The sequence below is a fragment of the Lagopus muta genome, chromosome 6, assembly GCF_023343835.1.
Source record: "Lagopus muta isolate bLagMut1 chromosome 6, bLagMut1 primary, whole genome shotgun sequence".
Taxonomy (NCBI): Eukaryota; Metazoa; Chordata; class Aves; order Galliformes; family Phasianidae; genus Lagopus; species Lagopus muta.
In genome coordinates, this window is record NC_064438.1 from 46136471 (window position 1) to 46163674 (window position 27204).

Here is a 27204-nt window from a genome sequence, read left to right on the forward strand (position 1 = left end):
GTGGACTGTTAGCTTGTAATTCTGCAACACCAGCAGTACAAGAGCAAATCTCTTGGATCTTAGGAGTATTCTTGCCCATTAGAGCTAAATTTTACATGAAGCTTGAATTGTTGAGAATTTGAGTGCTATTACAGCTCATATCTCTGTTAATGATACTGTTTTCAGGAGTGTTTTAAATCTAAAACTCTTTTGGGAGGAATATTGTGCCCACAAGCAATTTGAGAGTAACAGCTGACTGTTATTATTCTTGAGTGGGCAACTGTTGGGATTTGGGACTCACACACAAAGTTACAAACAACTTTTTTGTTAAATTATTTGACTGTAATTTATTTCATCAGACAATTACGTATGAGTGAGGCCTTCAGTATATAACAGCTGAAGTGGAAGTTCAGATGCATAAAAAGGGGCGTATCCCACACCAAATATAATGGGCAATGTTGCCTATTCTCTTATGATTACTGAGATACTTCGAGAAATTACAGGGGTTGCTTCAGCCTTAAAAAAATAAATATATTAAAAATAAATACGTGGTTTTTTTATTTGTCAGGTCAGACATCTTGCCAGTAGGATCTGGGACTCTGTCTGCTTTTCTCACATAGGATTGACTTAAACATTGATCTACAAGAAGATTCTAAGTTCTTTCTTCCTCACTCATTGATTTACACATCCTTCTGCAGAGATAACTGCCTTTAGACTGGTTTGAAGAGCAGGTCTTCTCGCTGCTCACAGGCTAGAATACATTACTCTAGCAAACATGGCCTGTTTGGTCCATCTTGGTCTTGGTAAGATCACTTGATAGTTAGTTTCCCTCTCCTGTCTTTATCCTTCATCCTACTATTTTAAATAGGGAACCTCTTCCAGCAGATTATAAAATGGACCAGTACTCACACATTATCTTCATGAAAGAAAAGTTGTGGTTGTCCTCTCTAGTGACAGGCAACTGGATGTGGAGAAAGGGGATCTGCAACATGGATTCACGGCCTTGTGTTTTAGGAAGAAGTATTTCTTTAAGCACATAATCTGTGCTTACTCTTTATTAATGGCCAGTTCTAACCAGCTTTATGCCTAGTTTGACATTTTGAAGAGTATTACTGTCTTCCAGCAGTTCTCTATAGACCTGGGAAGGTGCTTGGATTCCACTCAGGGAAAGTAGCAGCTTTAAAGACAAGGGCTGCATGGTGTTAATTTACAGTTGATGCTGTTGGTGGTGGTGGTTGTTGTTGAAGGACATAACACTGTTAGAAAAATTAATCTATTTTCTGATTAATCATTTGATTTCTGAATGAACAGAGAGAAATAAGTCAAATGGTTCTGGAGGGATTTCAAGCAGACTATGTATGAAAAATTCAGCATCCTTGGCCTCCTTTATGTTAACTTGAACAGCTGGGGTCTGCCAGAGATAATGTGCGCTGTCTCCAGATGGGATACCACGTGTCACTGGCTGACTCTTCATTAAGAGAATTAATTGCCTTGTGTGACTGTAACCTGCTGCAATAAGGCGGCAGTAGGTTAATATTGTAGTTCAGTAAAAATAGCATTTACATACACTGAAAATTCACCAAGAAGCCAACATTATACTCTTTCCCATAGTGGAAGTTAATCCTCTCTATATACATTTCAGATTTAAATAATATAAACCTAAAAATTGGTATTGTGTTGTCTTAGGTAGCGAAATACAACATATGGTAAATAGGGCTGTACAGATACAAATCTTTAAAACCCTCTTCAGCTGCAAGATTCAATTGTCATGTTTTGTTAAGTTTGTTTTGCGAAGCAAAGGCAGAGCTTATGCACACGTTCAGAGCAACAGAGGATTTCCTACTATGCCCCAGGAAAACTGAAAAACCAAGCTATTCTCTAATGGAGTCATGTTCTGCTGTAATGAAAATGTGGTCTTTTTACAAAACAGCTTTAAAGCTAATTAAATAGGATATTAGGCAACCTTAGCTTGTTTTTAAGAGTATTGTTATACAACTGTATTTGCAGTTTTAGCTATCAGCTACTGTGTTTGTCCACAACAACAGCAAATCATGACATAATCTATTTAATTGATCTAGATAGTTTTGACGGGAAGGCTGTAACAAAATGTTGACAACACAGCTGCCAGATCTCAATTTAAATTCTCCATCAGCACTACTGGAAGAGAGATGGTCTAAAATACTTGCTTTATAGAAGAACTTACTAGTGGCATCTAGATGAATCCAGCATTGGACTTTATGGATGCTCATGGTTAGATCACAAGCAGAGCAGCTGATGTATGCAGTAAGCCTTAGCATGACTTTATTATCTGTCACTTTATCTGAAGTCTCTGGGTGCTTAACAGATATCATCACCTTCTATCTATATTATCAATAAAAGTATAAAGACATGATGATGGGTACCACTTTCCAGTGTTGCTGTATAATAAATGCCTCTCTCTTTAACCTAATAGGAATTTCTCTGTATCCACAACAACCAGAGATTTTCCATATTACTATGTAAGCTTGTGCCATAGAAACTGAAATCAGCTGTTTACTCTCCTCTGTTTGATCCTTGCTTTCACTAACTCCATTTTTTTACAGATTTTTTTCCCCTAAGAAGTCAGCATGGAAATTAAAACTTAAAACATGAAAAATTCACATTTATTTTCCTCCACTGATCTCTCCGTAATGTGTTCCTGAAGTAAGCAACTACATGAGACAAGAAAGAGGAAATCAATATTTGAAATACCAAGACTAAAAAGATAATTGTACAGAAGTATATTAATAGATTACTGTAAGCGTGGGTCGTTTTCTCAATGGAAAGGCAAAATTATTGAAAAACTGATGCCAAGAAATCTAAAGCGATGATGAGCCATCACCCACTAAAAGGCCAGCTACGGACAAGAATCTTTTGTTGTTAAGTACTTAGGAACCTCTTGGGGATGACTTAGTTGTCCAAACCTGTTGAACATCACAGTAAAATACTTGAAAATCTGACCGAACAATCTTCTTGCCACCAGCAATCCTCATTAAGTGTTTTTAGGAGATGGACAAGACATCATAATATCAGACAAAAACAAATACAGTGCTCATCAATAGCCTCAGAAGGCAAGCAGTTGTCCCAGAGAAAATACTCCTCTCTGTGTCACAGGTAGACACAGCCTTAGGAAATGGCCAGTGGAGTAAGGCTATGTGTTGCCTGGCAGAGAATGAAGTTTTCTTCACAGGATGCTTTCAAGAAGAGATTTTCTTGTTTGGAGGACCACAGATATAACTGGCTATATTTTAAGCAAGTGCATGGACTAGACTAAGCTCCTTCCCAGATTTGTCTGTTTTATTCCCCCCAAAAATAACCAAATGTAGAAATATTTGGAACTTTAAAGCCTCAATTATTTTGTTTTTCTAATGGAATGATACTAAAACTGGTGCTGCAAATGCAGGCAGCCTTGGCTGCTTTCATCATGCAGAGACACATCACATGTAAAATTTATGTGGATGATAAGGACTAAAATGATTTTGAATTTACTTTATGGCTTCTGATGCATATACCAACATTCTTTCAAAATTTTGGAGAAAATCCACAAATAGATGATTTCATTATTTACAGAACTGAGTTTAAAAATTCATAAAGTGGCACTGTCTCTTTTGGATTTTACTCGTTAGAGTTAATGGGCCTCTTGACATAAAAGCATTCTTGGCAGGTGCTCTAGCAGTCAATCAAGTGAAGCACTGATGTAAAGCAGCTGAGCTTCCTTTCACCACCACCTGCTGCAACAGCCCAACGTTATACCAACCCAAGAGCACACAGTTCACAGTACAGATGCATGTGTTATTTTATTCCTCTATATTTTAAAGCCCCACAGCAAAGCTGAGCCTCCAATTAGCTCTTTTATTGACGTTACACTCATGCTCCCCTCAGGTATTCAGCTGTAGTAAAGATAACTCAAAGTGGTTTAGTCTTGGAGATGAAACCAGCACAAAACAGAAAGATAATAAAAAAAATCTCAGAACAAAAAAAAAATTCAGCACATAAGAATTTCCATTTTTATTATTCTTCTGTTCTAGTTAGTGTCAAAGGTTTTTCAACGCCACCCAATGTATGAGTTCACTGAATTTTTACTCAAAATATCAGTATCTGTGAAATACAGGAGAAAATACAACAAAAGGCATAAAATTTATTTGCAATGAATTGTTGAATGGTAAATTTTGGGCTGAGGAGTAGAGAAGTTAACAGATGAAGTTGTAGCAGCTAAGTCATGAAAACATCTGAGAATGATAATATGTCTCTGAAAGAGTGGTCAGGCAGTAGAATGGGCTGCCGAGGGGGGTGGTAGAGTAACCGACCTGGAGGTGTTCAAGGAATATTTGGATGTTGTGTTGAGGGACATGGTGTAGTGAGAGCTATTGATGATGGGTGGTAGTTGGACTGGATGATCTTGTGGGTCTTTTCCAACTTTGGAGATTCTATGATTCTATAAAGTGTCACAAGTTCTTTTCAGCAGTGGTGTTGAATATATAAAAAAAGAAAAAAGAAAAAATATATTAAAAAAAAAAAAAAGATGGATTTGCTAGCTAGGCAAGAAAAGCCAAGCATATAGTAGTCAGTGTATCTCATGGGGTTTGTATCATGCAAAGGATCAGCAGATGCGGAGAGAGCCGTGCTGCACCTGCTCCCTAGCGCGTTTCTCCGGCATTGCCCAGCACCGGCCGTGCCTCCGACCCGTCCTCTCTATCTCGGCATCCACTGGGGTGCACAAGCTGCAGGGCAATTCCACCTAAGCTCCTGAGAAAAGAACAAGACGCTACAGAGCAGGGGTGTTCCCCACTCACCCTGACCCGAGAACAGCGGTGCTCCACGCGGGCGCTGCCCGCGGCCGCCCCCCGCCCTATGTGGGCGGGACAGCCCAGCCCACGCAGGGTCGGGCCGCATCTTGGAGCCGGAGCAGCGTGCCGTGCCGCATCGTGCCGTGTCGAACCGGGAGCCACCGGAGCTGGAACTGGTCCCGGTGCCGGTCCCGCGGCCGCGCCCGCCGCTGCTGGGGGAGGCGGCGCCCGCTCCGCGCCCCTGCGCCCCGCCCGCCCCCGGCAGCAGCGGTGGCAGCAGCCTCAGCACCTCTGGCAGCTCGGGCAGCAGCTCCAGCGGCAGCAGCAGCATGGACCTCTCCTTCATGGCCGCGCAGGTATGTGCAGTCCCGCTCCTGCTCCCTTTGCCAGGGGTGTCGGCGTAGCGGGAGCGTAGGGAGGCGAGGGATGAGTCGCTGCGCCGCGTCGGGAAGGGGGAAAGTGGCAGAGGGGGAAAAAAAAAACAAAACGAAGAAGAAAGGAGGGGGAAATCGGGGAGAGGAGGCTCTGAAGTTGCTGGGTGCAGCAGGTGTCAGCGCCCAGCGGTAGGACCGCTCCTCGCCCGGCCCTGGAGCGCATCACCCGGGCCGCTCCGCTGCCGTCACGCTGGGGAGGGAGGCGAACACAGCGTCGTCCCTGCCTCCTGCTGTGGGCTATAAATAGAAAGCGGAGATCTGATTTTTCGGTTCTTTTCCTCGCTTCCACGTTTGTGCACACATCTGTGTTTGTGCGAGTTGTCTTTGCCGCACGGATTCTGGCCTGGTGTATGCAGAGATGCTCCTGTCTGTGTGGCCAAGTTGTTTCAAGTCATGACTAAGTTTGGGCTTCAGCTCAAGGGTTGTTTGTGAATATTGGCGGTCAATGTAAGAGAAGCGCCTCAGCTCTATAGAGCACCCAAAGACAAAAAGCATCTTGTGAATCCAAATGAATTAGATTTTTAAACAGACGAACAGTACAGATAGCATCACGCATATTGAGCATCCATTTCATGTTTTACCATAATGATTTCTTCTATCTACAGTAGAGTAGTTCCACTGGAAGAGACTTTTAACTATCATCAAGTTCAACTGCTGGACCTCTTCAGGGTTAACCAAAAGTTAGGGCATATTATTGAGGGTACTGCCCAGAAGCAAAAGCACTGGCAGCCATGGGCCATCAGACACTTCTCTAAGAAGCGTGTGCCAGAGTTAGACCACTCTTATAGCAAATAAGCATTTTCTTAATGTCAGGTTGGAACCTCTCCTGGTGTAGTTTTGTGCTGTTCCCATTCTATTGTTGGTTATCAGTGTGTGACTATAAATACAAAATTGTGCGTATAAATAACTCTATGTATGGATGAAATTGTTTTCAAGGATTATTTGGATCTAAGTTTGAATTTTTTGCCAAAAGATGTCCTCCATTGTTAAGAGGTGAGACAGGAGCCCACCAGGCTTGTTGGTACTGCTGCTAGCTGAGCTCCGTGTATCTGTCTTCTGGTCCTCAAGGCCTTGTGTCCCCATTCTGTAAGTGGAGGTGAAGTACTGCAGCAGCTTGTTCCAGTGATGGGAGTGCACTGTACCAAAACTGGGACTGGTACCACCCTTTGGAGCCTCTGCTTTACTCTTGTTGTCATGTTTCATGCATCTTTTACCCCAGTTCTGTATGTTCCACTGGTCTGTGCTTCATGCTCACAGGGTGAGTTCCCTGTATAAATACACCTTGCCCTTACAGAGACTGCTACTGCAACAGTATCTATCCAATTATGTCCATGCCTTCCCGATTCTGTGAAGCTGGTTGGTTGTTGTTTGATCAACAAGTGGCGAAGAATAATCCATTCACAGTTACTGTGGTGAACATGGGGGCTTTCTCAGACAGGGCAGCTGTGGGCTCTCCCAGCAGGTGCCTGGGCTGAGGTCAAGATGCATACTCACAAGGGGTTTTTGTGTAGCTGTCTTAGAATCATAGGAGAGGGTTTCTTGGACACTACTAAGGAAAATGTTTTTATGTTGCTGCATGATGTAGATGCTGCTCTTACCCCTGTGCTGTTCCCCTCTGTTAGGCCTTTTGCAACCTCTTTCTGACCCAGGCAGTGCTCCACATCTGTGATCACAGAGGCACTTAACCCACAGTGTCACTTCTAGAAGTGATGTACCACTGTTCTTCCACTTTCTTTTCTCTGCTGTATCTTTTCCTCCTTTTTTTGGAGTGCTTTTTGTGGCTTTCCTGGTGAAATGGTCCACTGAGATGACCCTTGGTGTGGAGGATGTATGAGAGCAGAGGAGAAGGCTGATCATTCCTAAAGATTCTCTGCTGTTACTCATTAGGGTCCTGGTGGTATTCAGCAGGGCTGGCATTTTACCTGGTGAATGTCAGGTTAATACTTCATGACAAAATAGGCATTTCCTAAACTGAGATCCTTAATGGCAAGAAAGCACTGCTTGCTTCCCAAGTGAATTATAGGACACTTCAGGCTACGTTCCTGTAAGTTGCTTTTGTGCCTTGGACACCCTGAAACTATTTCTTATGCTAGCAGAAAGATTAATGTAGTGCCCTCTGAATGATGTATTACATGCCATAGAAAGGATAATATTTTGCTATTAAAAATTGCTGTGGAATATTGGAGATTGTCAGAGCAGCAATGCTAACAAATGTGTGCACTGTAGGTACAGCACAAAGGTTAGGCTGCCCAGCTCAGGCAGGCACTCATGTCAACAGCTCAGCTGTACATTTATTAGTGTGTAATGAAGAACAGCTTTTGACTCTGACAAATCCCTCGTTAAAATAAGCCCTTTCACATCTGTGTGCTCAGCAGCACTGGGCTGTGGAGGCTTCAGTGTTCCCTGCTCTGCAGGTGCTCTAATTGATTTCTGTCAGGTCACTTGTGCTAATAGGGAAAGCCTATTAGTTAAAATTTTTTTTTTTTCATTTTGAATCCGGATTTTAATTAAAGTAATCCTATGTGCTTCAAAATACCATCAAAGATGCTCAGCTGCTGCTGAGCTGTATGACTGGTGTGTGTGTGGCTTGTTTCAAGTGATCTCAGAGTGCTCTTGTAGTCTAGGCAACCTGAGAAGTAGCCTCTTATAGGTAGGGCCTTCAGCTTCCAGCATCGAAGCCTGATTTGGGGAGCTTGAGCACTGTGTCCAGGCTAAGAGCATTCAGTGCTTTTCAGAGGTGGCTGCACACTGCTTCTGCTGTTGAAATGTTCAGCAGCAAAGCAGGGGTCTGGGTTTTGCTATCAGATGCTTGGTGGCAACTTGTTCCCCTCCCTCATCTTATGCCTAAGAACAGGCTAAAGCATTTCCGCTGGGGAAGCTAATAGTAAAAATTGTATCAGAGTTAATAACATTGTGAGCAGGGCTAGAACATCTATTCAACGTGAAAAATAGAGGCATGCAGTGGGAAGCTACAGAGGAAAAAATGATGTCATAGTCCTCAGTACGATACAAATCGATATTAGCTGAACAGCACCTGCAGTCATAATAGCAGTTATCTGTTCTTCAGGATTTGTGTTTGCAATTTACCTTTCCCTTAAAAGACCTCTGTGTTTTTTGTTTCATACTGAGAATGCAAAATAGACTTCAACTTGCAATATCTTTATAGTTGGGTATATGTACATGTAGTAAAAATACTGCTGTAGTTATCATATAAGTGATCTTTTCTTTTACATACAGAACAGAGAAAAACAAGAGCTTTGAGAACATGCTCAATTCTGTGAAATTGTTTTTGTCTTACATGCAGTTTGTGTATTTATGTATGTGTTCAGGAGCTCTTTTAAAACCGGGGATCTGAAATATGGTAAATAGAACTCTGTGTTTAATTTCAGTGAAGAAAAGTGAGATTTTTTTTTTTTTATCTTGAATTCCTATTATGGTGTTGAGGATTTTTTTTACCGTAGACAATTTTAGAAAGCATGACTCTGGTCTATTTAAGGAGTTAGAGAAACATGAACAAACTTGGTACAGAAAACAAGGCCATGTAATAAAGAAAACTTAGACTTCATTGGTTTTGTGTTCTGTATCACTCTCCTGTTATTTCAGGTCTGATCAATTCCAGTCACTGTGTCTCTTTCATTGTTTTGGCAGTAGTTCAGGTCTGCTGTTTTCCCCAAAACAGGGCAGTGGGTCTTGGTGTGCCTTGAAGAAGCACTGTAGCTGCCCATGCCCTTATCAGTATGAGAAGTCTGAGGCTGTTATGCCTCTATATTAAAAGTATGTTGTTACGAGCTGTGTAACTTCTGGAAAGCACTGGAATACCCATAGTAAACTGAGTTTGTTTAAGATGAGTTTGATTTACTGTTCATATTTTCCCAAAGATACAGACTGCTCATGTCTATGCTGCAAAATTGGTGTATGTGTGTGGAGGGTTTGCTTGGCACTTTGGGAAATCTAATCATCTGGGTGAACAGAGCTGCTGCATCTCCAGACATTTGAGACATAACTGCTGCTCCCCTTAATTCCTTTCTAATGAGATTTCTGGATGCAAGAAGAGGCACAATTAGGACTTGCTGTAGTCTGCTGTACAGAATAGAGGATCCAGAGCCCAGAATAATTCCACATCTGTTTTCCAACTTCTCTCTTAATGTATTTTCTGTCTCGAGGGTCAAGGCATTCAAAGATTTTATTAGCTGTGTGCTCTCAGCAAAGTATTCTGAAGATATTAAACCCAAAAGAACTTAGATTTGTGGGTTTGGTAGGTTATTTCCACTGCCTTAAAACAGATCCCAGGCTAGCTGCTCAACAAAAGCCTGTGTGTGTGCCTGTGTACACATTTATCTTCTGTGAAAGCTAGCTGCAGACACCATCAGACCTTTGGGTTGTGTTTGTGCTTTGAAAATCTGTGCCGATTTGGAAGCTTTAATACCACTGATGCAAGCTTAGGCAGACACACTGGTTTTATTTTACTTTTTTCTTTAAAAATTGTGCTTGCCAAAAAAAATCCCACAAAACTCTAAGGCAAATCATGTGGGAAATTGTGATTTAACTTTTCCTTGTCAAAAGCAGGTCTAAGATTATAATCAAGTCTGTGAGACAAAAACTCTTTGACCTGTAGAATCAAATACTAATTATGCTAGCTAGGAATGTGTGGGCATTCTTTTACAATTCAGTGGTTGCTTATGTACTGAATAGTAGGGTACTAACTGTTACTCTACCAGCTCTGTTTCCTTCCAGAGGTTAAGGGGAATTTCTGTCACTCTAATCCCTCCAGATTGTCTTGCCTTATTGTAAATAGAAATCAGATATTAGAAAGCTGAAAGAGCAAATCGGTGTTTAACTGAAGGTGTCTCAGGTGCTTGAAGTTAAACTTCAGTGCCTTGCTGTGGTATGGCACCCACATGGAGACCAGCTGAATATCTTTTAGATATTCTTATCACTCGAGTGACAGTGCACACTCCATTTCCAAGTCTTCTGTAGCAGAAAATTCTGTGCCAACAAAGCTTTTGAAAGTTCTGAAGAGATTTGGGCTAACTGATTTGGTCAAGCGTGGATACTGTGCTCTGGGAGAGGCTGCTGTTTCAGGCTGTAATTGCTGTCAGAGATGCTAAAATCAGTGATTCCAATCCAACAAAACACTTAAGCACTTATTGCACTCGGAGCACGTGTATGCTGTTCCAGTAATGTCAGCAGAAATGTCCACTTACTTAAAAGGTCATATCCCAAAGCCTGGCATTGACAGGGTGAGAATGCTTTGCATTTCATAGGAACAGCTCTTTGAAGAGCAAGAAGAGACCTTTTGGTGGTCTTTTTTTTTTTTTTTTTTTTTAATTCAGAAACAGCTATGTTTTGGTTTGACTGTAATTCCATTGATTTTCCAGTTTCTCTTAGGAGATGTGGCAGGAAAAATGGCAGGGAAGGGAAAGGAGGAAACTGCTTGTGTTTTCGTTTGTACAGTCTATGTACATGCTTTATAAGGAGGGTTGAGGAGAGACTGAAAATAATGTGTTTCATGTGCTGATTAACTGTGAGACTAATTCTATAAAGTGTTTTTAATTTTAGTTTTGTTTGTTTGTATCAATTGACTCGATTTTCAGTGGATATGGGCTAAATGATTCACAAAGGGCGCAAGTCTCAGACACTTCCATCTGTGCTGAGTGCAAAAAGCAGACTTGTAAGATGACTGCAAATGAACACATTCACATGCATTACAAAGCTGAACCAGCATCAACAACATAGTTGACTGCAGCAGCAGCTGGGATCCTACTGTACACAACAAATAGCTGCAGATGGCAGGTAAGAGAAATTAGGGCTGAAGCAGTGCTACGTTCATGTCAGACATCTTGCTTGTTTAGGTGTCTGGTATTTCTCTAGCAGAAAGGATGCAACTCTGGTACACTGAGCAGCAGAGCTCTTGGCAGACTTGGTAAGAGCTGAACTTAAGTGGGTAGTGCAGTGGTGTTGGGCCCATAGACTGGAAAATCTAGACTGGAGATCCATAAATATATATATTATAAATTGAATTTATGAATTTGTTAATGTCCTGCAAACAAAGGGAAGCTTCTGTTTTACATTTTGTTGGAAATGGCATGGATGGTGACCATTAAGTTTCACCATTTAACTTTAATCTTGTTCTGCTAACAGGCAGAAGCTAAGTCCAAAAATCTCCAAATGAGTCAAAGGGTTGCATGGGATTTAGTAGAGCAGCCTGATGCATTGGTGAGAAAATATTAGTGTTTTCAAATGAAAGGCATTGATGTGGATAGCAGAAAATTTGAACAATAACCCAAATAAATTCAGCAGTGACCAGCTCCATTAGCTTACTGCATCTATCTGCTGGGACTTGCTTTCCTTTATGTATTTTCTGTCATGAATTGCATTATCTCCCTATGCTAGTGAGGTCTATTGGAGTCCTGTCTGTTGTTTTGGTAGGCTCCTTGGCTTGATGAGTGTGTCATATCCTAACCTGGATGAGTTTTAACCTTTTCCACTCTTCACAGGGGTGATGGTTTTTAAAGGTTTGTTTAGAAATAGTGATGGCTCTCTGCTATTCTGAGCTTTTTTTTTTTTTTTTTTCCCAGCAAATACTCAAATGTAAAAGGAAGGTCAGTGAAAACTGGTGTGAACTGAAGGCAGTCATCACTCATCAGTGGCTTCATCTGCTTCTTGTGCCTGGGGATGAGTCAGGAGTTGCTCTGTTACAGTGGAGCAGCAGCAGTTTCAGCGTGGTGGAAGCCACTGGCAAACACACTGCTGACACTGCACATATAAACTGTTAGTACTAGGATAAAAAAAAGGGTCAGAACAAAGTATCAGACCTCCTTGCCATGTATTTTGACGGTGCGGAACGTGCTGTCCAGGCTGTGCTCTCCTGTACTCTCTAGTACAGGAGTGAGCACTATTTGTCTCTACACTGAGCGTTTAAACAGGAGAATACTCCATGATGCCAAGAACCATGAACATTTACTGAATGAATGCTTACAGCTTTGAAAGAATTGAGCAAGACATCACCAGATCCAAGGTAGCTCTCTACAAACACATTCAGGCTGTGTGTATGGGGCAGCCAGAGCTGGTCCTAGCTGTGGTCACTGGCCACCCTTTCTCTTGCAGGCTTGCACGCTCACATTGCACTTTCAAGTTCTTGCAGCACTTGGTGTTTGCAGCAGCTTGTACTCTTAGGCTGAATCTTTAGTCTTTCTATTCTAAGAGCTCAATTCCACACACCTGGAAGCTGCCAGAACCAAAACCTGCCAAGTGGCAGCTAATTAGAAACCATTATTGTTACAGTCGCTTCTGAGAAGCTCAACATCTCCTTGCAGAAGGCTTTGGGAGACAGACTTGGGTATGAGGCCAATTCTTCTTGTTTCACAGATTATCTCTAGCGTGGAAGTGATTTTTAAAATAAATTTTAAAAAATTAAGCTTTTAACCTCAACTAATTCTGTTTGCTGCCGTTTTGCTTATAAACCTTTCAAGCATTAGGTGACAGGGAACAGTCTAGGGATAAGCTGTGCATAGTTAAAACAGGAAAAAAAAATTCTATCACCAGCTTCCACTGTGTTTTTTGTGGATTTTTTTTTCCTGTCTAATCAACTGGATGAGCATTTTTCAAAAGATGGGAAATTGTGCTGAGACTTCATGAGATGTGCTGGGACTAATTAAAAGCTCCCAAATCCATGGAACTATTGCATGGAAGCAGAAGAGACAGCCATGTCCATTGAGCTGATGGTGTGTGTGTGTGTATTGACGTGTGTGCAGAGAGAGGAAAAATAACAGCTGAACAAAGAAGGAACAAAATGTATAAAAATACATAATTTTGAAGAATTTCTGAAAATGCAGTTGAACACAAGGACTTGAAGCAGTAGATCACACAAATTCTCTCAGCATTCATTTAAGTGTATACTTAAAGTATGTGAGTAATCCTCTGATCTACGCTTTTATTGAAAGAAGTACATAATTAAATGCTTCGATGATGTGCAGTAACTGCCAGAGCATTCGGAGGTATCATAACAGTTTTTCTTTGAAGGTGAGCGACTCTGAAAATAGATCAGGTTGTTCCTTTCTATTCTCTCTTTCTTCCCCTGCTCGACACACCATGTAATTTTATTTATTTATTTGGATTTGGATATTCTCACACCTTTTCTTTCATAAAAATTTCCATCCAAATCGTCTTCTGTCCTTCTTGAGTATCTTCTTTCTGCACCTCCCCTATCCCCTATGCCTGCCTTTTATAAATTATCTCGGCTGCTGTAGTAGCACCAACTGAAGTCCAAATCCTTCAATGATATAAATGTTTGTTTAAAAAAATCAGCACAAAAAAAAATCTCCCTTGTGTAGGGGCATGTTATCATACCTTAACAAGGATTTGTGTGGCTCTAAAAGATAGCGAGCATTTACACAGGATTGGATATATCCAATTTCATCCTGTGTTTCTAGAGCTCTTTGAATTGACAGGGGGAAAAAAAAAAAAAAGCAAACAAAAATAAACACCCAAAAAATTGTCTACAGAACGATAGAGGAAACAGTTTAAATTTGAGCAGAACTAATTCCACTATATGTGTAGAGTAATGAGCTCTAGATGTCAAAATCTGTTGTCCTAACAGTAGTATTTGTTCAGTGTGTGATTCTGGATAAACCTCATACTCCTGTTTCTGTACTCTATATTAGCAGGTACTTGCAGATCTGGAGATTGATCAGCCTAGTAAATTGGTATAGAAAAGATGTATGTTTATAATGTATTGCTCATCAAAGGTGAAAGTGGAACTGAGTTGGGCCATCATAGAAGGCCACTTAGGTTGGTCAGGAAGGAATTGCACTCAGTGTTGCCATGCTGGTTGTCTCCTATCACCTCCCTCTTTTTTGTATGCCCTAACATAGCTTCCAGGAGGATTTGCTCCATGATCTTAGCTGGCACAGAGGTGAGGCTGACAGATCAGCAGTTCCATGGAAGCGCAGTTCCTTTCTACCCTTCTTGAGTAGAAATGAGTGTGACACTGCCTTTATTCCACTCATCAGGGACTTCAGCTGGCCACCATGATTTCTCAAATATCATTGAGGGTGGCTTGACAACTATGTCAACCAATTCACTCAGGACTCTGGGATGCATTTCATTGGAACTCATAGACTTAAGGATGTTCAGGTTCCTCAGGCAGTCATGAACCAGCAGGAGGGGCATTTCGCCCCCCCCCAGATCCCACCTTCATCCACTCAAGGGTTCTGTGTAGAGCAGTCACTAGTGAAGACTGAGGCAAAAATGTTTTTGGGTGCTTCAGTCTTCTCCTTATCTGTGGTAACCAGTCTGCCTACATTGCGCACAGGAGTGGTACACCTTCCTTTTCCAGTTGATGTACCTATAGAAACATTTATTGTTCTTTGCACCTCTTGACCCTACCCTGGACCCTGGCTTTCCCAACCTCATCCCTACACAGTGTAGCAGCATCCCTACACTCAGGTTACTTGTCTCTGCTTGCCAGTGCATTTTTTTTCTTGCTCTCCAGTTTCACCAGCATTTCAAAGTGCAGTGCTGCTCTGTAGCAGGATTCATGCTGTTAAATGGTTCCTTTGTTGCTGGTCTTTGAAACATCTGACGGAGCATGCTGTGCAGATGGGCCAGGCAGGGAGGTCCTGAACCAAGTCGTTGTCAAGGTGGCAGATGTTTTATTCCCTGATGACTCTTGAACACATGAAATGGAAGCAGCAGAAACTGAATTGCTGTGCTTGCTTTCACTTGTTCTCCAATGTTGTTTTGCAACTCATTTCTCCTGTAATCTTATCAAGTGTGAGAAAACTCCTGACTTCTCTTACAACTGTGCTTTGTACTTTCACAGGTAATCTTTACCCAAGCAGCTATAATTTTCAGCATGGCTGGTTTTCATAGTGCATCTCTTGCTCAAAGTACGTAATACTCTTAACACTGTTTTAAAAATTAGCATTTGGATGATAAAATAAACAGTCCTACCTCAGAAATATTTGTCTCACGACCTCTGGTCTGCACAGTACAGAAAAGGCAGAGGAGAGCACAGGCAAGGCAGAAGGCAACATGCTGATATAAGCCACAGTACCAGTAATCTGTTGCTGTTCCACAAAACCTTCAGGTACCACTGTATGGCACAGAGAATACTGAACTAAAGGGAAATAGGAGATAGCCAGCAAAGGTATCCTGGGCCTAATTCTGGTCTTCATCTTGAGCGTGCAGCATGGTATTATTTGAATTGATGCAGAGAATGCTAGCCAGTCTGTGAGAGCCAGTTTGTATTTCTGAAAGTTCTGGCTTAAGAAATGATACCTACATTATTAAAAATCTTAAATTCACCTCTAGAGAATAAATAGGTGTCAGTGAAAGCTGTTTTGTCTCAGCTGTTTGATGTTTGCTATTAGAAAACCAATTACATGTTTTTACATTTGGGTTCATTTTGTTCAAGCAATAATATCATTTTATCTATACAAATACATTTTATTATTAGTTGGTTCTTTTTTTTTTTTTTTTTTTTTTTTTTTTTAAATTGCTACAAAAGACGTGGAATTTGTTTTCCACATATACTATGTTGGATTCAACTGAACTCCACCACATCCATGATGTTGGATTTTTCTGTTTGTTTTAAAAGAGACATGTAACATCTAGGGTATGGGTGCATTATTCCAGAGATCTCTGTAGCTCTATTATATAAGTGATGATTTGGTAAGCAACTTTACTTTGGGTGAGGCATGACTGGAAACAGACTGCTGTGATACCATGAAGGAAATAAAAATCTTCATCAGTGCAGATTCACAAATTGGGGCTTTCTCAACAAGGAAGCTTAAACTCTCTGTGAGTGACAGGCAAAAGAAGCAATTTCTTCTTTAGCCAGATCTGCAGTCAGGTGGCCCTGCAAATAAAACTCAGCGCATCCCTGGAGTTCTCAGTTTGGATGAAGTTTGCAGCCTTGCCTAACTAGACTTCTGACTCTCAAACTGTGATTTTCTTGTGTTTTAATTATAGTGTTGTGTCCTTCAAAGTGAATCTAGCAGGTGATTTTAAGGTTGGAAACCTCAGCTTGTCAGCCTGCACTATTTCAGCAAAGGCCTGTCCAGCTGCAGAATAGGGTATTCTCTTCCCCATTTAAACAAGCAGCATCTCTGAGTGCTGATTTTGACAGATGTTTAAGAGTAATACAGCTTGTGTATAGCTCTTTGCCTGAGGATCATACTACACTGCTGTCAGCCCTGGTAGTCATCCCGTTCCCTGCCTGTCTCACAGGAGGAGCAGAGCAGTGACAACAGAGGAGATGCTGCAGCTGTCACACCTTTTTACAGCTCCTTGCTCACTGACATGAGAATAAACAAACTTGGTTTGTTTGTGCAGTTGCATGATTAGCAATTTGTTTTGAAAGTTGGTCATTTGAAAAATACAAAAACACAAGGAGAATAGCTCTGACAGCACTTCCTGTGCAATTTACAACCTAGTGCTTGACCTAAGGCCTGTCTTTTCTCTGTATTAACTTAAGAGTCGTCATAAAGGCTGCATCCCTATGCAGTGAAAGCACGTTTCTTCTCTGTGAGGATTTGGCTCTCCAAATACAGGTACATAGCAATTCTTGTTCACTGCTGCCTTTTTATTCTCTGGTTTTATTACCAGTTCTGAAGTGATGATTACCTCACACATGGACTAGTGGTGTTTCCTGCAAAAGGGCTGAGTGAATTCATATTTGAGTGGATGTCTAAAGAAATAACAATGGGAGATTACTTTCCTCTTTTGCTTGAAAACACTGGGGGGAGAGAGGAAGTGGGGAAAAACAACATTTGAAAGCATAAATGTTTTCTCTTGGATAACCATGAAACAAATACTCAAGCTTATATCGTTCAGCATTGCATCCCCATAAATGCTGGCATGAAGCAGAATATAATCGCATGTTTACTTGCTAGATATTATCTAATCCAGAACAGTGGCTGCTACGAGAGTTTTTGTATGCAGGCTGACCTGCAGTCAATGTTCAATACTGGGACTTGCTGGTCCCTTACAATTTATCTATTTCTGAAGTGTGTGGGAAATGATGTGATTATAATCTCAGCACCCGGTGGGTGCTAGTACACAGACAGTGCTTTTGGGGATGTGACCTTAGAGCTGCAGATGAACATCTTATGCTTCTTGGTTTCCTCTTATTTTGGGAGGTGGCATCCCTGCTGCTACAGCTGCCTGTTGTTAATGTGTTGATGCAGATTTGCACCCAAAACCTGGATGGCACAGCATGTGGCAGTGCTTGAGTACCTCAGCTGCCATTTGACCTTGTTCTCAGCCCTTGCTGTGGCTCTGTGTGATGCTGTTCTTCCTTTCCTCATCAGTTAGTACCAAAGATGCTTGTCTCTCACAACCAATAAGGGATAAACTTATTCAGTAACTGCAAAGCATCACCCTCCATAGGATCCTGCAGGTAGATTTGATATCTCCTGATATAGAAGCTGGTTCACAGTCAGGAAAGCTCTCTGCATTTCTCTAGAGACACTAGACTATATCTTCCCAAATGTACCAGACTGCATGTTTTTTTCTTTTGTCTCACATTTTTCCTCCTTTTTAGTAATCATAAAGCAAGCTTGCTTTCATGAGTTCAGGACTGCAGGAACCTGCACTTCAAGCAGCACAACTTCCATTTATTTTACAAACATGCTGCTGTTGCTGCTATAGGAATGTTTATTTCATTTTTATGTAGGTTATGTTTATTTCTGTGGGTTCAAATTCAACTGTTGACTACACTGCTGAAACTGAATCCTGGATTTTTGTGGTGAGAACTGTCAGAAAAGCCATCATTTTTTACTTTATTTTTTAAATCTGCTTCACAGAAGTCACTAAATAGCCTCAAAATCAGTTCTTTGGAAAATGTGATAACATTGCAAAGAAACTGATTGATGGGAACAATTGACATTGAAAGGCTGGAAGCAAAGTAGAGGTAAGGGCATATGTGCACTTACATCACATAAACTAGATGCCTACCATTGTGGGTCTGTGCATGCTCTCCTTGCTGCCTGAGAAAGCCCATAAGCCTCTTGGCTTTATGGTTGCTTAAGGACAGGGCTAGCCCAGATTTCATCATCAAAATGCAGGAGCAGACAGCTGCAGGTTCATATATCCTAGGCAGAGCAGAGGCCCTTGAGTGAGTGGAGGGTCCAACTGTTCTTCTGCTCTCCATCTGCTGCTGCCACCAGCACAACTGTCCTCATCTTTCAGAGAGAGAGGGAAGTACCTTTATCCAAGGAACAGAAAGAGAGCCCAAGAGAAGGGGTATTTCCCTTACGCCCACTGTCTCATATTGCTCAAAGGACTTCTCAGATCTGCATCTCTGTGTGAGCATACTGAGTGCTCCTGTCAGTCATAAATCATCAGTGGGAATGAACACATCTTGTCTGAGTTAAGCCCACTGCCTTGGGGAGCCTGTTCCATGCTCACAGCTCTCTTGTGAAGAACCTTTTCCTCACACCCACTCTGAACCTTCCCTGTTCTTTTCTGTCAGTAGGGATTTTGTTTATTTTTAACTGAGATAATAAAAAAAAAAAAATCTCATGCTACTGTTTATGCATCTATTCTCAGATCTGGATTTCAAAAGCATGTGTTTAGATACAGTTTTTATGCATCAGTTCATCATTCTACTTGCATAGTCCATTTCAGGTTGTGAGTCTTTGTTTATCTTTTTCACCCTGTCGCTGTAATTGCAGTTGTCTTCATGCGTGTATGTCAAGGTGGGATAAATATTGTACTCTTTCCAGAACTTCTCTGCTCAAGTTATACTTGTCTGTGGCTGCTCTGAACCTCTTCACTCTACTGTCTTAAAACAAGTCTTCCAAGCAAGCAGAGAGTTCAAGATAAGCTGTGGAATTTTTGGTTGGTTGGTGAAAACTGGGTTTATCTAGCATATTTTCAACAGATGTGTCAGTCCTGGGGACAGGGTCTGTGCTGACTCCTATAAATGTGGGATGTGATTGAAGGTGTCTCAGAAGAGATGGCTTTTACCTTGAATGTAATTCAGTACCTCTGGGTTGGATGTCAAATATGCATGGAATAGTTTGACTCCAGGTAACATTGTTCTGGTTTTGATTCATTTATTTTCACTCTATGACAAAAAGATGCAGATTTAATTCTTCTGAAATCATGATGCAAATTATTAGCTCATTTTTTTTTTTTTTAATTAAAATCATATTTAGCCTTGCTAGGAGCTTCTTTTCTTTCACATACTTTTCATTTGACTGAATGACATGGCCAACAGATACAAAGGGTATTACCTGGAAGATACTCTTAAATTTTGGTTTTCATTCTTAGGTGTTCAGGCTTCCTATCATGGCAAGTATTCCATACCTTATTACAGTACTTTGTGTAATTTTTTTAATTTTTTTTTCCACTGAAATATATTGTTAATAGGAAGTGAAACATTTATCTTAGTAACGTATCTCTTAATCAACAAAATATCACAATAACCTTTTGAGTACGTCAGTATTTCCATAATTCACATGCACAAAGTATCTCATTTGCATTTCCGCAAAGAGGAAAAAAAGACACATAATCTAAATGATATTAAGTAATGATTAAAATATTAATGGAGGCCTAAAATCAAAACAACATATTTTAATAAAGTATAATGATAAAGTTATATTTCTATAAAATATTTTTTTTTTGTTTTTGTTTTTTTTTTTAGTTTGATAACACATACTGGGGTCATCATGCTCTCTTTATAAATGCCCAAGTACTATTAGGAGATGTTGCAGCCTTATCTTGCAAGTACTGGAATCAGAGTGATAAGAGAAGTAGAAGCGGGGGGAATAATTGGAGTGTAATGGAAGCAGGGAAGGAGAGATGTATGAGATGGGAGAAAGGATGCAATGTGAGACTGAAATGTAAATAATCTTTGCTCTGGCTCCTCAGTTTGATTTTTTTTTTTTTTTTTTTTTTTTTTTTTTTTTTTTTTTTTTTTCACCACACCCAATCTAAATAACTTAGCTATGTCCCTGGGACGTTCTTAATTCTAACATTGTTTATTCTGGCAAAAGTCCTTTGGCATGATGGGCATTTCTTTTTTTTTTTTTTTTTTTTTTTTTAACCCCTCAAGCTTAACCCCAATAAAAGATGATGCTACAGAGAACTGATATGAGGCAATTACCTTTGGTAATCAGGGCCTTTCCTCTGCTATAGTCCATTCTTGATGTTTTCTGAAAACTGGGCATACTGCTGTTCTCTGAGCAGATTCTTGCTGAAAACCAATCTCATTTGGAGCCTTCGTAGGTCCTGATCAATTGGCAGCCAAGGTTTTGTGCTGAGTAATAGGTAAAAATTTTCTTGGCACGAGATGGAATGACCTGGTGTCTTTCAGTACAAAGGCAGATATGACCCAGTTATATGTCCTAAATAATGAGTCACACACTTCAATGCTTTCTAGAAATTCTTTGTTCCTCTCTTTTTATTTTTCTCTATGAGGCCAGCAGGACTAGAATGAATTGTTAATATCCCATCGTTATTTTTCCTTTTGGTACAATTGTAAGTAGCTTGAAACAGAAGAGATGTGTGGTGATCAGATTCACAGGGGACGTGGTTGTCTGTGGAGAGTGGCACTGTGGTATTTTCCAAAAAGGGCATTTTCAATTTGTGGAAACTTGAATGGTGCCTGCACAGCAGGACTTCAGGGGAAAATGGCTCCTAATGGAAGGAGAAGCAGGAAAGCTAACCCTTCTAATATGGCTTGGTCAGGTTACTGAACAACCCTACTGTGTCTGGGTCTAACGTTTAAAATTCAGGCTCTGCATTCACTTCAGAGATGATGTCACTGTTTTTAACAGTACTGCAGTGATGTACTGCCTCGTGGAAGGGAAAGTGCCACCATTGCGAGAGCTGCAATACACAGCTTGGCATCCTTACTTAATATCTGAAGAAAATGTTTAACATCAGTGATGGCCCTTACGTGTATGCGGATATTGTTAGTCCCTTTTTTCATGCTAAGGCTTTGTCCGCCCTTAGAAGTGAAGGAGGGAGACAAAAGATTTAAAACATTGTTTCCTCTTTCCATACTTGAGTGTTGTTCTTGGTAAAATTGGGTGAAACAAGGTTCATGAAAGTAGTTCTACGTAACTCAAAATCCTTTTCTGTTTCCAGACTTGAGTTCCACTTGATGCAATCTTATCTGAGCTTGTAAGATATAAATTTTAGAAATGTGGTCTCAGAGTAGAGAACAAGTATTCTCATTCTTTCTAGATCTTGCAGAAAAAAAACCCTGAAGTTATCCAAGGTCCATAATAAAATATTATGAAGCTTATATGTGAAGCTTATAATTAGAAAAACTTAAATTGGAGAAGATTTACTCTGGGCCAAAGTTAAGTACGTACAGTGTACATAGCTTTCCAACAGATTGTCTTCCCTTGCACATATTTCTGACATACTTCTTCCTCATGTCCCCTTGCCTATCTTTGTTTCTCTGCCTTAGTAACTACTTCCTGTTATCTTTATGTGATGATCCAGAAAACTAGACCTAGGAGCATCAAGGAGGACAACACCATGACTTTCCATGCCATGCTAAGGAAGGTCATTGTTTTATTCACAGAATCTGTAACAGGCACCAGTGCAACTTGATGATTATTCCTGTCCCTGTTAGAATTACTGAAACTGCATGGCACAGTCTGGTTCTCTTATCTTGATTGCACTGTTTAAATGTCCCTGTTGAACTAAGCAGGGTATTGGATTCTGTGAATATTCTTTAGCTGTGTCTTGTCAGTTTTGCCTGCAAGCGTATAAACCCTGCAGCCCTTTGAAATCGGTGACATGATTGTGTATGACAGTCATTAGTGGTTGAAACAGAAATCTGTCTGCAAGCATCTGCTTTGAGAAAGCCAAATAGAATTAAAGTTTAACCATGCTGCATTTGCTCTTTTATTTACTGGGACAGCCACATTTCATACGGTCCCTCCTGAGGAGGTTTGACTTGCTGCCTTTTTGTGTTTTGTGTAAGTGTGTTTCATATCACAGGTTTCATTAGAGACTTGCTTCAAGATACTGAAACTCTACCTTTTTGAGTGTCTTCAAGATTTTTCCAAGGGGAATCCTCCTTGGTTTTGGGCAGTTCTGAAGGTGCAAACTTTTTTACTGTTGCTTCTCACTCAAGTGTTTCGTAGCATAAATGAGATGGAAAAAAAGGATGGGTGAATTTTCTGCTTGTTATTCCTTCAAAATGATGGAGTGTAATAAATACCAGTAAAAGTCTAACAGAAAGAGAACTGGGTTCAGTGAATCCAGTGGCTTGATTTTCAGATACATATAGCAGGTATGGATATACCATGCACTGATAAAGTGTATTCAACAGCAGATGGTTGCTTACACTTGGTATAAAGAGTCTCTGGTAATTGCAATTACTAGTTATAGTAGCAAATGAGTACTGCTGTAGTGAAAGTGTCCAGACAAGACTGGGACATCAGTGTATTTACACATTTGTGTAAACTAAAACTACACAAAGCTGCAGTGAAGCTCAGCCATTTCTCAAGAAATAACCTTCAATTTTTATGAAGAATTTAGAACATCAAAAATAGATAAAAGAAGGACAGTTTCCAAAGGTACTGGCATGGTAATAGCAAGGATGCATATAAAACTTCGTGAGAACTGTCCTGCTTGCCTTTGGCACCCACTGTATCTCAAACCATTCTTTTTCAATTGGGTGGCTGCCTACGGCCAGTAGTGTTTCTGCTTTGAAGCCTGCAGAGCTTTTTGACTGGCATCTTTAAGCCCTGTACGTTGTATTAAATGGAATCTGGTATGGAATTGGCCTTAAACCACATCACGTTCATCTTTTAAATTTGATGTGTTTGTTTTGCTGACTTAATTTGAATCCATACTAGCAATATAGAAACAAAAGAGTTTAGAATTACTTGCGAATTTTACATCCCAATCTGTGTATTTTTGCTTGTTTTTGTTTATTTTAATTTCCCACATCTCTAGGTCACTGGTCACTGAACTGAGCTGGAACTTATTTTTATTAGCTTATTTTTAGCTGGTTGTAAATTTTTAAGGTGAACAGTCCTCTTGCAACAATGTATTGCATTTTAACAGTGATATTTCCATCATACTTTTTTTAGCAACAGGATTAGATGTGATTTTATTCTGTAATTATTTCAGTGTACTTGCCAATAGATAAATAATGCCTTTCCTTATCTTAGAGGAAATTCAATTAGTGGTAAACTATGGATGAAAGGCATTATGTCCTCTTTTAAGAATGCATTGCAGAGGTCAATTTTGTACAGTCTCTCCGATCAGGGTGCGTATTATGTGATATTGCACCATGATTTACAATTTATCTTCAAGGAAGAACTGGAACAGGTAATGAATGTGCTAGGAGGAAAGCACTCTGGGTATATTTGTGCTTTTATGGAGTTCTAAGAGATCTCATAGTATATAAAAGATTGTCATGTGTACAGGGCTATCAATAAATATGTAGAAAACTGAATTTTATTTGGGAATGTTTTAAACCATCTAATTGACCTCATTTTAAGTCAGGTGAACATGCTCATCTATTTGTTATGATCATACATTGGTTAACTTACCTTTTTCCCTTTGAGTATGTGTTCAGAGTGCAAACATTCATATTGCAGTAGGATTTATGACTTTCAAGGCACTTTCAAAATAAGAAAAAAAATCCTTCCCTTCTACCTTTTAATCTTTTATCTCCTTTGTAATTTCACGAAAAGATCTGTCAGTATGATCCTAGCGCTAGGGGATTTCATGGAGCAGATCACTTGGAGTGCCATCACTCAAGAACCCAGTTATGCTGGGATCTGCGCTGTGTTGTGCACGCTAAAGTCTCTTAGAGCAAGGTGCTTTACTTCAGCCAGGCATTTTTTTCAGCTGTTCTTATAGGATTTGTACGAAGGATTTAATAAAGCAGGCTTTAATAAAGCAGGCTTTTGGATTTTGGTGCAGTTTGCTTACTTTGTTTTCAGCTGTTTGCATTCAGCTGTTAAAGCTCATTCTCACTCTTGGGCTGCTTTTGACTAAATTGGTTATTTTCAATTTGCACGTGTAGATGCAAGATGCCACCGCGTTATTGTATGCTTGATTGCATGTGCAAGTGAGTATCAGTACAAGGATATGTGTATTCGCTTGTCTTGCTGTGAATCCTGTCTCCCTAAAGCACCAAGGTATCCCTTAGCTATCTTGTTGTTTTGTTGCTTTACCATCTGAAGTTCAAAGGGTTCTGAAGTTCAGGTTTGAAGAAAAGTCTGCGCTTTTTACTTTGACTGTCAGGCTTTGGAGAAACTCTTAGTGAACTTGGAACCAGCTCATTTCCTATGATCATTTTTTGACACTCTTTATGGAAAAGACTTCATCTGTTGCATTGCGCTGTTTGTAGTTTTTTGTTTTTTTTTCTATAATTGAGTTGTGTGAGACTCAGGCACACGGTTGGACTTGATGATCTTTAAGGTCTTTTCCAACCTGAGCAATTTTATGATTCTATGAATCTCAAGGACAAAAACATTTCTGTTTATTTTAAGTGAATTAAGATGCTTGCTCTTTCAAAGCATTACTCCAGAGACCCTAGGATGCCATGGGATTGGAAACTTGTGTCTTCTATAAAATTTGTGAGGCCACCACACTGCACTAGCTCCTAGAACCGTTTCAGTCCTCCAGACCAATTGTGATTCTATAGCTCAGATTACGCTAAATAAAATGAAGAAAAAGAATGCACAGACAATGTATTTTGCCTCCTTTTCTCTGTTTTCTGCCCTCCCTTCCATAACGCAGAAATAACTGAAGAAGTTTTTTTGAAGTCATTTTTGCGTATACTCAGACCCAAGAAAAACTGTTACATATTAATGTCTTTTAATTATCCTGTGCAGCCCTGCCAACTGTAACAGTTCAAAGTACAAATATCGAACTGCAAATAGAAGTATAATAAATTATACATTGATTTGAGCCCATCCTGTGTATATGTATATAAACAGTCACTAAGAAGTGCTACTTTGTGCATAAATATATAGACTCATGCTTATCTAGAGAGATAACATCAATGTATAATTTATTATATTATTCTCTAATATTCTTTGAACTGTTTGAACAGTTTTAAACACAACACAGATGGTTTGGCTGTTCTGTTTTGTTTGGCGTGATAAAGATGTCATCAGCTGCTGTCTAGTTCAGCCACACTTAATCATCCCTTTATTGTCTTAATATATGAGCAAAACCTGGATATGAAAATCTGGGTTTGTGAAAACATATGGAATATTTGGCTCTGAGGAAGGCTGTTCTCGCACTTTGATGAGGCCTGCTGCCCTCAAAATGGCTAGTGAATGTCCCATATGGGCGCTTCTCTTCTACTTCAAAACTAAGTGATCCAGGCTTATTTTAAGACTTTTGTGAAATATATTTAAGCAATGCCTGTTGATTTTGCACCAAAGTGGATGAGAAACATGTTAATCCTTTTCCTTGAGCTCTGCTGTGGGAACAGCATATCCTAGAAGAAGGCTGGAACAGTTGTCTGGTGGCACTTGTCTGGTTCTTAAGCACTCATGATGTAGAGGTGACCAAGCTTTTAGCCTCCTCTTGATATTAAACCTTTGGAAGGCAGCTCATCTGAGTTTCTTCTCAAATTCTAAAAGTTAAGAAACTTCCAACATTTTTTCACATTCTAATTTTTATTTTCTTGTATATCGTACGATTAGCTCACTCCTGTGGCCAAAATACAAGATAAAATGATTAATTTTCAGACACATTAATATGGTTTCTTCTTCAGGTATAAACCACTTCTTAAGCATTAAAGAATAAGTTGAGGGGGATGTGCAGTCTGTAGGTTGTTCAAGCCATATGTTATGCCTGGTATGCCTGATGGAATTAAGAGGCATGACAGTCTGCCAGATGTTGGTATTCTATCAAGTGAAGTGTATGCGATAGGAAGAACATTTGGCAGTCCTCGTATCTTCCTAGAAGCTGCACTGTATGTTTTACTTGACCTTCATGGGTGCTGCTGCTCATACGGTCAAGAGATGGTCAACAAGAAGGGGGTTAACACTGTGTCAGCTTTTTCTACCTTTTTTTTTCCATTTCAAGTGGAATACTTTTTTTTTTTTTTTTTTTTTTTTTCTGACTCTTGTGTGTCTTGAACTGCGTGCCAAGTAGGTAAGCAAAAGTATTTATAAAAATAGGCTTAATACTTGAGAGATATATATCTCAGATTCTTTATCAGCATAACTCAGCCCTCCTCTTTTTTCTTTTTTGAAAATGCAGTGCAACATGAAAATGATAGAAAAAAATAAACTGGTATCAATCGTTGGATGAAAATGACACATAGCCCAAATAAAATTGCTTTCATTGTTATCAGGTTTCTCTTTCCTGTGTTTTTTTGTGAGAGCCCAATAGCTTATGTAAACTTCAGGAAAATAATCATTATGGTTTCAGTTGAGAATGTTAAATTGTTTTTATTTCCATTTTAAGGCTTTCTGTTGGATGCCCAGAAGTATTTTGCATGGGTAAATGATTTTCTGGAAGTCATCACAGAATGATTCTTTCCCAGTGGATTTGCATTATGATGAAGGTACTGGCCTCTTCTGTTATCACATTTGAGGATAGATTCCAGATGGTTGTTTCCAAGGTGCTGAAAATGAGGCATTTATTCCCTACCATTTGGTACAGCAGAGCTGCAGTGGTAGTGATTACTTCCTTTAATAGGCAGGTGTATCCTAGCCTTTTGTAGTGCAGCCATCATTGCGTAAAACATCAAATGTATAGTTTGAAAGCTTTTGAGTCTTCATGGAATAGTAAATAATTTCTCTGATGAAATAGAGCTAAGTGATATCATGCCTGTTGCTGTGGTATAGCTAAATCTCAACCAATTAATTTTTCATGGGCTGTGTAACAGGGACTGGAGCTAGCATACAAGATTTTTCTTCCTACTTGATTTAAGTTTGAACATAATCAGTGTATGCAACACACAGGAAATTGTTTGCAATTGTATTTTTGTCTAGAGGAATAAGGTGTCCAAAATATCTTTCTAGGTCTACATC

General features: G+C 39.9%; 1 protein-coding gene across 2 annotated transcripts in view; it reads left to right on the plus strand.

Annotated features, from left to right (window-relative positions):
- The first annotated feature begins 4843 nt into the window (after positions 1-4843).
- The window catches only part of C6H14orf132 (chromosome 6 C14orf132 homolog), a 31479-nt gene continuing 9118 nt past the window's right edge, over positions 4844-27204 (plus strand). The window contains exons 1-2 of one of the 2 annotated variants that reach the window (XM_048948171.1): positions 4844-5140; positions 26636-26735. In XM_048948171.1, the coding sequence (XP_048804128.1) occupies positions 4849-5140; positions 26636-26703 (360 nt within the window). In that variant the 5' untranslated portion in view covers positions 4844-4848 and the 3' untranslated portion in view covers positions 26704-26735. The remainder of the gene's footprint in view (positions 5141-26635; positions 26736-27204) is intronic. The other variant, XM_048948172.1, reaches the window with a different exon arrangement.